The 10,411-nt window shown below is 32.7% G+C and overlaps 1 protein-coding gene across 1 annotated transcript; it reads left to right on the top strand.

Moving 5' to 3' along the window:
* The first annotated feature begins 6,830 nt into the window (after positions 1 to 6,830).
* On the top strand, positions 6,831 to 9,933 carry LOC131050668 (uncharacterized). Its single transcript, XM_057984878.2, has 2 exons — positions 6,831 to 7,110; positions 8,378 to 9,933. Exons 1-2 carry the CDS (start codon positions 6,939 to 6,941, stop codon positions 9,730 to 9,732), a joined length of 1,527 nt encoding a protein of 508 aa, XP_057840861.1. The 5' UTR covers positions 6,831 to 6,938; the 3' UTR covers positions 9,733 to 9,933.
* Positions 9,934 to 10,411: the final 478 nt, after the last annotated feature.

Here is a 10,411-nt window from a genome sequence, read left to right on the forward strand (position 1 = left end):
AGTGTCACAATTTTAGGACGCTAAAAGGAGTACCACTAATCAAAGATTCAGAGGTAACTCAATAACCATAAGACTCTTACACACAACCTCCATCTCACAGACCTCATATATAGGAGATACAATACAAGAAAGTGTCAAACGGTATTACAAAACCATGGGCTAAAACCACCCAATAAAGTAGAGTCGACCTTATGCCCATTCTAGATTCCCTCTGACATGTCAAAACACATGTATCAACACTTGTTCCTCCCTTTTACAACTCATTTATGTGTTTGATGCATTTTATATTTCCTATTTCAGGAGTCCAAACTTCTGGAGGCAATAACTTGTGAACCGAGTGTCCGATTGACGAACTGTTTGATGCGTTGGAAAGCTCGTGAAGTGCTCTATCACCTCATAACCCACTAAACTGGTTATGCCCACTTTTTAGGGAATTTTGGAGGGTCTAAAGTCCTCAAAATTAAATTTAAACCTTTCATCACACCCTTCAAAAATGGAAACTTTAATATCTTCCAAACTAGTTATGATCTTGCGACGAAAATTTACCGACATGCTTATCTAGTCAACCCAAAGATTTGGGATAATTTTGTAGCATTTTATGCTCAAACAAAAACTTACTATAAATAGTAACTTCATTTAAATGCAAGGTTGAGACACCATTTTCCCAACACTATTGTGGTGTCCTAGGAGTAGACATATGTCTCCTAATAACATGCTCTTCACAAAATATTTTGAACTCATTTGATGTAAATTCACCTCCTCTATCAAACATTAAGTATTTGATCTTAGAATCCATTTCATTTTCAACCATATATTTAAAAATCTTAAATATATCTAAAGCTTTTGATTTCTCATTTAAAAAAGTAGCTCATGTCATTCTAGAATAATCATCAACAAGTATCATAAAGTACCTTTCACCATTAAGTAGAAAACTCCTTGCTCTTGAATATTGTATTTGTCTATTTTCCCATTTGACATTCCTTGCATATTGTGTTAGAAAGCTTGGTAATCTTCAGAAAATCTATAATAGAATGTGTGGAACTAATCTTTACCAAGTTATCAAACTTTATGTGTCCCATCCTCTTGTGCCAAAGCTAGCATTCACTACTTTGAGAAATCAAATAGCTACCATTCATAGCTTCCTTCATGTAATACATGTTTCCATTAGTTCTTGTTCCTTCTAAAATCAGTCTTCTAGAATACCTTTTATGATCTCACAACCCTTATCATGAAATGTAAGTCTATAGCCTTTATTACACATCTGACTAACACTAAGAAGATTGTGCCTCAAACCCTTAACATAAAAAAAATCCTCTATTTTAATCTTCCCATCAATGGATATTGTCCCTTTGTCGCAGACTTGAGCAAATTCCACACCACCAAACCTAACTGATCCATCATGTGTCTTTTTAAAGCTGATACATTTCCTTTTTTCGCTCGTCATGTGGTTTGAGAAACCACTATCAATTACCAATGCATTTGGCTCCTCTTTTGCATAAAAAGCACACAATTAATGATCTTTGATTGTTCTCACCAGTTTGCAAGATATTGGTTTCTTCTTCATCAATTTTCACAACCATAAATAGGATTTCATCACTAGAATTATCATTGTCCTCATCTTCAAATGAATGGCTACTCTCTTTGGAGTAAAAATTTATCTTAGGCTTATCTCCATTGTATTTGTCATCTACTCTCTTATTTCTATCATCTCTTCTTCTAATGCTTTCTTCTCTATAAGGACATCTAGTAGCAAAATGACCAATCCTACCACAATTGAAATACTTTAGAGGTAACTTAATTTTGTATTTACTAGTTCCCTTTGGTAGTCTTCTTAAAAAAAAAAATTTGCTTCATACTTTCTTTGAATGTAACTCCCCTCTTAGGTTTATCCAGTTCAACATTTCTCATCTCAAACGAAAAGAGGGCTCCATAGGGATAATCCATAGTATATCCAAATCTATATTTTCTTCAATGGCAGACACCTTAGGAATAAAATATTTAGGAAGAAAACCCAAGTACCTTCCTCACAACTTCATCTTATTTCATTTCTTCGCAAACACCTCTGATTCTGGAAACTACATCTGTTAACCAGTGCATGTAGCTATCAGTACTTTCATCTTCTAACATTCTTAGGCTTTCAAATATGCGTTTGAGATTTTATAAATTGAATTGCTTTATCTTCTTGTCTCCTTCATAAATACTGCTAAGGTTCTCCCAAACATCCTTGGTGGGTTTGCAGTCCATCACTTTCAAGATTTTATTATCAGAGAGTCCACTTATAATTGCATTACTTGTCTTTCCATTATTCGCATGTGCCCTGATCTCATCCAAAGTAGTAAGTGGATTAGAGGGAGCCATATATCCTTCTACAATAGAGTTCCAAACCCCAAATCCATAGAGTTCAGATGTGATTTCATCCTCATCTTCCAAAAGGACTAGATTGAGCCATCAAACTTGAGAATCTTGTAAGATCCATCTTGTGTCATCCTAGATCTGCCTCGAGTGGTTAAGCTTCTTCTAGAGGAACTTGTCTTTGATACCAATTGTTGAACACACCTTAGGATTGAGAGGGGGGGTGAATTAGTCTAGACCTTAAAACATTTAACCTTAAACTTAATATTTTCAAAAGCATGGTCAACTCATCTTTAACCTTATCAGTCTTAATGAAAAGTACAACAAGGAAACACAATCCATAAGAGAATGCCAAATTTAAGTGGCAAACCCAAATAGGGAAAATCCATGGTGAGATTCAACTCATAATATATGAAATTATTACAAATTTATTTTAGGCTCATTGCCAAGGAAGCACATTGCCACCTAAAAGACTTGCAGGTTGAGATGCACCATCCCAAGGCAAGATACACAAGGACTTGCAAGTTGAAGCTTACTTCTCTAGGACAAGATATAAATCCTTGTAAACTAAAGACCACTTCTCTAGGGAAAGACACAAAATCAAAACACTTAAATCAACAAGATAAAGTCTTCTCCAAACATGAAGATACACTTTAACCATTGTCACAAGTAGCCAACTTCAACAACAATTACCACCACACTTTCATTGTATTTGCATTAAAAACCTTTGTAAATTATATGACCATGAAATCAAATTCACATATATACTCATGACGCAACACCAAACCTTCTCACAATCTCCAAATTGATCTTCTATATATACTATCTTCTTCATTGTATACAACAATTAGGTCAACCAAAACAAAGGGTAGGCATAGGTCCTATTAAGTTGGCCACCAAACGTAATTGTGGTGAATGCGGTCAAATCTAGGAGATAGAGAGGACCTAAACCATCATATTACACTTCTTTAAGTAGATCCAAATAATATACACATTGACACACAACATCCAAGAATTGCAACTAGGTAACGTGTAGATAAATAATGTAGCACATAACCAATCAACCCAAAAACATAGTATCTAAGTGAATTAACTCAATGTGGATCCCCACACACTAGAGATAGGACCCAAATTAAACAACTTAACACATTCTCTAGAGTTGGAACTCATCATTAGGGTCATAGAACAAGCTAGAAGTCAAGACTCTATCTACCAAACTACAACAATTACCCATAAGGACAATATCAGGCATAATGCAGCACCAATCTGAGCATTCAACATCATGCAAAGCACACAAGGATATTTTGAGAACATCCACCATCATTCCTAAATGCTTCTTTATTATTGTCACATCTATAGATGTTGGCACAACAAAAACAAATACGTAACGCTTCATTGACAGAGTGTTAGGAAACACAATCTTGAATTAAACTTAATAAATCTTCTTGTAGAACACATTAACACATAAAATTGGAAGTGGGACAATGCAAAAACATTACAAGAATTTCCTCCAAGTTGCAACACCTAAAACATCAGTGTGGAGAAATGCAGAGCATTTTTCAAACCAATCAAACCAAATTTTGACAGAAAGCCAGACTGTCAGGAAACAACAATCACTAGCCACATCAAATACAACACCAAGAACCTCAAAAAAATGGTAGTGCAATGTCTAAAAAACATAAACCTTATGTCAAAATCCACAAGACCAAATTCTCAAATGTAGAGGAATGCAAAGAAATATGGAGCATACTTCCAACCAAACTTTAAATACTCTTTCCTACATATCACATTTCCTCATACTACAAACATCCTAGAAACAACATTAACCTGAACCAAAGTGCCAGGGTCAAGGAAAGCACATCCTAATCATCACCATCATCATGCTACAAATCTACAGTACTATACTACCATTATTACCATCAACACCTCATACTAAATGTAGACATTAAACACTAAAAAGGTGGATATCTGCAACTTAAAGAAACCACAATCATTAATAACTATCTCTTCATCATTTACCAAAGCATTTCTGACATCCCAATCCAAACTATAGGTTGACAACTAATGACAACACCACCAACACACTCTCCATTGACATCAACAACAATATGTCAACATAAATGACCACATAACAACTACTCATTATCAGGAACACATCACCAAGGACAACACATATTGTTAGACATTAGGTTGACATCAATGACAAAAAATATTGCCAACAAATATGAGGCCTACAAGTCATGAGTTAGGAAGGAAAATTTAAATAAACCCCTAAAAATAGTTACAACTATGCATAAAACAGAAACAATGATTGCATGGAGACATCAAGGAGTTGGTCATATACGCTAAAACCTAGAAAATATTGTTAGAAAAATGCATATATTACCAATCAAGACCATATGCTAACTATTAGTAGAAATATATCATGACATAGGTCACATATGTGAATATAGAAAGATCATCAAAATACAAACAAAACCTAAAAAAGTAAAGTTATAAAGATCTTGAAAAAAAATACTAGGACAACTATTCTAGTAGGTGTTTCTATGTGTGAACACAAAATTTTTAATAATAAAAAAAAAGAAAAAAAATGTACAATTTTATTTCAAACTAGGTTTGAACCATAGATTGAACAAAAGAACATTTAAATTAAATAATGATGCAAACTCTATTTTTGGTGTGGATATGCTTAAGTGATATGTAAATAGTATTGTGGATAGTATGTAGTTGTTCTTTGGACACTTCAAAATCTTAGCAACCTGGACCTCTAAGTTCATAGATGATTTTTTTGGGAATTTGGAGTTTGCATTATAAATTTTTGAATAATTGTGAGAGTTTAATAATATGTTGCATTAATATGGCCAAATATTAATTTTTTTGTTAAAGAATGGAAAGTTGAGTTTAAAAGATTCTAAATGAATGAATGTTATTGAGATTATGGATAACGAGATGTATTTATTTGATAAAATGGGGGGAAATGAATTTATCTACGCATTTATTTAGAATGTTGCAACAAAAATTGAACTAGTTAATTAATAATAAAATTATTTAATCAACTAGCGATGAAGTCAGATGGTAAATCAAATAAACAATCTATTTAATTGCTTAGTGTGGAATCAATTCAATCATAATATAGTACTGTTATCAAAATTAGTCGATTAGCACAGTAATGTTGATGAGATGTTAGAGATCATGCCAAAATGTGTGATTAAAAGTAATGGCATATTTTAGGTATCTAGATCACGAGTTCAAATGTACAACAACGAATAGTGAATTCAATGAAGTAGAAAGAAAGAGTGCATGAACACAAAGCTTAGGTTTGCACAATAGAAGGATGAATACATGAATACAAAAATGATCGTGAAGTATGGACTTGAACTTAGACAATGCATAAATCCAACTCAAATCTAAGGCATTACATAAATAAAAGAAAACATTTCCAAATCAAAGATAGGTGAAACTTTAGCACCATATCCAAAATTATTCATTATTCAATCATATGACTAGACAACCATATCTTTCTTAATTTCTTTCCTAAAAAATAATTTAGTTCAAAACTACATTAACCAACAACTATAAATTATTACTTTATGTTAAGTTACATTGACCATATTAGAAACCATTCACTTACTAGGAAATTTTAACTATCTAATTTGGAGGATATTAGTCATGGGTAAATAGTAAATCAATTTAGATTCAAACTATGATTGCAACATACTTGAAGATTTTCCCATTTTGTTATAGAGTTTATTTGAATCAAAACTAAATAAAAGCCCCACAAGAACTTGAATCTCAAACATTATTCAAGTAGAACCATTAAACTATTCTTGTCTATAAAGAAATAAGCTCCCGCTATTCTCCACACAAAATGACACACCTGCAACTGACCCATATAAACACAAAATGACATAACACGATGGATTTTCATATGAACGACAGTTTTATGTAAAGATTAACCACATCCAAAAAAGTATAACTTAATTGATTGAACTCAATTAATAAGAATAATATCATTCTCCTCAAAATTCATGTCTTTTGAAAGTGCAATTGAATCAAGATTTAACTTAAAAAACACTTACAATGATAACTCCTCCCTTAAAAATAAATAAAAATGGCAATATAAAAAACCCCTAGGTATCCCCACCTTTTGACTCACCATGAGGGAAGAGACCCACAATGCCACGTCAGCGATCTCTTACGCATGGTTTAAGATTGCTGTAATCTCTGAAGCTTCTAAACTTAGTATTCCCAACAATCTCTTTTCATATAAAAACAGCATATTTCCATTGCTTCAACATACACAGAAATATCTACACTTTTCCTTTCCCTCTCAATCACAGATCATCAACATTCTTTCCTTTTTTTCATTATTCCAATCTTTTTCTCCAAATTTTAACATTCCCTTACTCTTTCCCAAACTCCTCTTCATCTGCAAGTAAACAAATTCTCAAAACATAATCCCATTTTCCTATATATATATATACATACACAGAGAGAGATCATACATTCAGAGCCAACCATACAATCCTATAACCCATTTGCCCATAATTCTGAAATCTCTGGTTTTACATTCAGAGCATTTAGAAATGGATGTGAATCAAGCATCAGGGCTCAATTCAGGCAGTGGCAGACAAGCTGATCGTCCTGGAATCTTAATCAAAAGAAGATCAAGTCTGCGTTTTGTGGAGCCAGAGTTTGAGCCTAATTTTGAATGGATGGACACACCTGGAGCCCATGCTCTTGTGGCTGAACTCCCAGGTTTATCTCATTATATTACTCAAGTTATTTATCTGGTTTGATACTATTTTTTGTCAATCTGTTTGGTGGTTCTTTGGTGCATCATTGTCAGATGTCTGGGTCTTTTGGGTCTTTTGGTAATGGTGTTTAGTATATCTGATTATTTCGTTTTCATAATGGGCGGTAAGTTAAGGGGCTTTAATTGTACAAACTTTTGATAGTCATATGATGGGTAGTAATTAGAAACCTCTTGGAAGTCTTTATGTCGAATAGTTTTTGTCAATCTATTGTTGATTCCTTGGTGCATCATTGTCAAATGTAGATTCTTTTGGTAATGGTGTTTAGTACATGTCACCATTGGTTTTCATAATGAGGCAGTAAGTTAAGTTTAATTGTAAATTTTTTGAATGATCATATGATGGGTAGTAATTAGAAACCTCTTCAAAGTCTTCATTATGTCGAATAGTTTTTGTCAGTCTATTGTCGGTTCCTTAGTACATCATTGTCAGATGTAGATTCTTTTGGTAATGGCGTTTAGTACACCTTACTATTGGTTTTCATAATGGAGCAATAAGTTAAGTGGGTTTAATGCTACAAAATTTTAATAATCATGTGATGGCCAGTAATTGGAAACCTCTTTGAAGTCTTCATTATGTCAAATCTATTATAATTTTTGATGCTATTAAATGGTTCATTTTGTACATTTCAGTTCAAGTACTTTATTTATGTAAGTTTCATTGGGTATAATGAAATGAGTACCAAGATGATCTATATGCATAAATTGAGAGTGCAAATTTATTAGTTGACCTCTAAATCATAGTTCTTAGTATTGTATGTATGCTTTGTGGATCTATTGTTATTAAAGTCATTATGAGTGTTCAAAATATGATGTCAATGTGTTCAAAATAGTGACATATCCCACAATACTATACCTAATTATACTAACCATCATCACACACAATTTATACTACAATGATTCATTTTGTTAGTTTAATCCTACCTAAGAGATTGGTCATGTAGATTGAGTCAGTATGTTTCGTAGATCTATTGTTAGTAAAGTCGTTATAAGTGTTCAAAATATGATGTCAATGTGTTTAGAATAGTGTCATATCACATAATAGTATACCTAACTATACTAACCATAATCACACACAATATGTACTACAAAGGTTTATTTTGTTAGTTTAATCCCACCTAAGAGATTGGCCACATAGATTGAGTCAATAATGAACACATTAATTATTCACTAAGAAATTGTTTTTAACTATAATTATTTGTTTATTTGCAGGTTTCAAAAATGAAGATGTAAAAGTACAACTTGATAACCAGGGAAATCTCATAATTAGTGGAGAACGTTTTGTTGAGGAAATGATACTTGTAGAAGGGAATTGGCGTCCTAGGAAGAGGCCAGGTTTCAAGTTTAGAAAGGTTTTTAGTATTCCTGAGAATGTTAACACTACAAACATTGCTACTAGATTTGAAAACGAGTTGTTTCACATTACAATCAATAAATTGAGACCATCCATAGAAATCAAGTCTAGTGATATCTTAGACCAAGAGAAAAAGAGTATCCCACAAGTTGGTGAAAGTAGTGCAAGATTTACTGAAGAATCCAAAGAGAAAAAAGATGACAAGGCATCAAGTGGTAAACCAGAGCAAAATCTAAGAGATGAGAAGGTTGAAACTTCAGAAGTTGCAAAGTCTAGTGCAACTCAAGTTGACAATGTGCCAAGCAATAAACTAGTTCAAAATAATAGAGGTGAGAAGGATGAAACTCTAGAAGCTGTAAAGTTTAGTGCAACTCAAGATGACAAAGCAGTAAGCAATAAAAATGATCAAATTCCAAGAGATGATAAGGCTGAAACTTCAAGAGTTTCAAAGCCTAGCACAACTCAAGATGACAAAGCTCTAAGTAATAAATCAGATCAAAGTGAAAGAGATGAGAAGGCTGAAATTCTAGGCATTTCAAACTCTAGCACAACTCAGGATAACAAAGCATTAAGCAATAAACCTGATCAAAGTCCCAGAGATGAGAAGGTTGAAACTCTACAAGTTGCAAAGTCTATTGTAGTCCAAGATGAACAAGCATCAAGCAATCAACCAAATCAAAGTCAAATAGATAAGAAGGTTGAAATTCCAAAAGTTGCAGAGACTAGTGCAATTCAACAAGATGATGAGAAGGTTAAAACTCCAAAAGCAACAAAATCTAACACAACTCAAGATACAATAAAAATGGGGACAAAATTAGAAGCTTCTAATAAGATAGAAGAGTTGCCCAAACGCCCATCATTATTAGCTAAAGGAAATTTGGTTGATTCTAATACCCAGCCAGAGCAATTTGAATTAGTGGATTTTGATCAAGAAGAAATTCAAATGAGTGTTGGTGACCAATTTAAAGATAAATTGATTGAAAATACATCAATTAAGAGCAACCCTTCTCATGAAGACCTTGTACAAGAAACACGAGTGTCAAGCTCAAAGGTCAAGAAAGAAGGTAAAGGTGAAGAAGATAAGCAAACTATTTTGAAAGTTTGTCCTTATGTGTCTCAGTTCATTTTATCTAGGCGTGAATTGGTGGCTGTAGGTGCAATTGTTATCTTCTCTATTACCTTGTATATCACCTATACATTAAAATATCCATAGGATTAGAAGTTAAGATAGGATATAAGGACCTTAGAAGTTGCATCATGTAATCCTTAGCACTAGGTTTAATAGGAAGTATGGATTTTCTTGTTTCATGTTTATTTGTTCTCAATGTAATAAAGATATGTGCCCCACATATCCCATTATGATATATATGTAAGTCTAATTATTTCTCAAATAATACAAACTTTTATTTATTAATTTTGTATATTTAAACTAGTTCAATTTCAATGTTGTTTTATTTTGGGTAAAACAAAGGAGAAATAAAAAAAGATCGATTTTAAAGGTTGCTTATGATTTGAGAAAACTAAGAATGCCCTCCTTGATTCAATGGTAATTAAGAGTTGCATTTTTTTTGCTTGATAAGTTAAATTTTGTATATCTAAACTTGTCCAATGTCAATGTTGTTTTATTTTAGTGGTATATTCATGATTATGTTCACAATATCATAGACTAACACTATCTAATGGTGTGTGTTTTGTCAATGTGTTTGTAAATACTGCTAGCTTGTTGAAAAATATCTAAGAGTGTGACATAGAATGATGTTGTCTAATAGTGTGTTTTATAGTTGATACATGGGCATACTCCATAAAGAATCAAAAGAGGAGCTCATAGTCTCCATTTAGATCCTTATCACAAGGTTTATATAAATTGGCACAAAAAGAATATTTTGATATTG

The sequence above is a fragment of the Cryptomeria japonica genome, chromosome 11, assembly GCF_030272615.1.
Source record: "Cryptomeria japonica chromosome 11, Sugi_1.0, whole genome shotgun sequence".
Lineage (NCBI taxonomy): Eukaryota > Viridiplantae > Streptophyta > Pinopsida > Cupressales > Cupressaceae > Cryptomeria > Cryptomeria japonica.

Bases quoted from the DNA above. Each gene is read 5' to 3' on its own strand.
- LOC131050668 (XM_057984878.2), top strand. From the start codon at position 6,939: ATGGATGTGAATCAAGCATCAGGGCTCAATTCAGGCAGTGGCAGACAA. The intron at 7,111-8,377 runs GTTTATCTCATT...GTTTATTTGCAG, and splicing joins TCTTGTGGCTGAACTCCCAG to GTTTCAAAAATGAAGATGTA.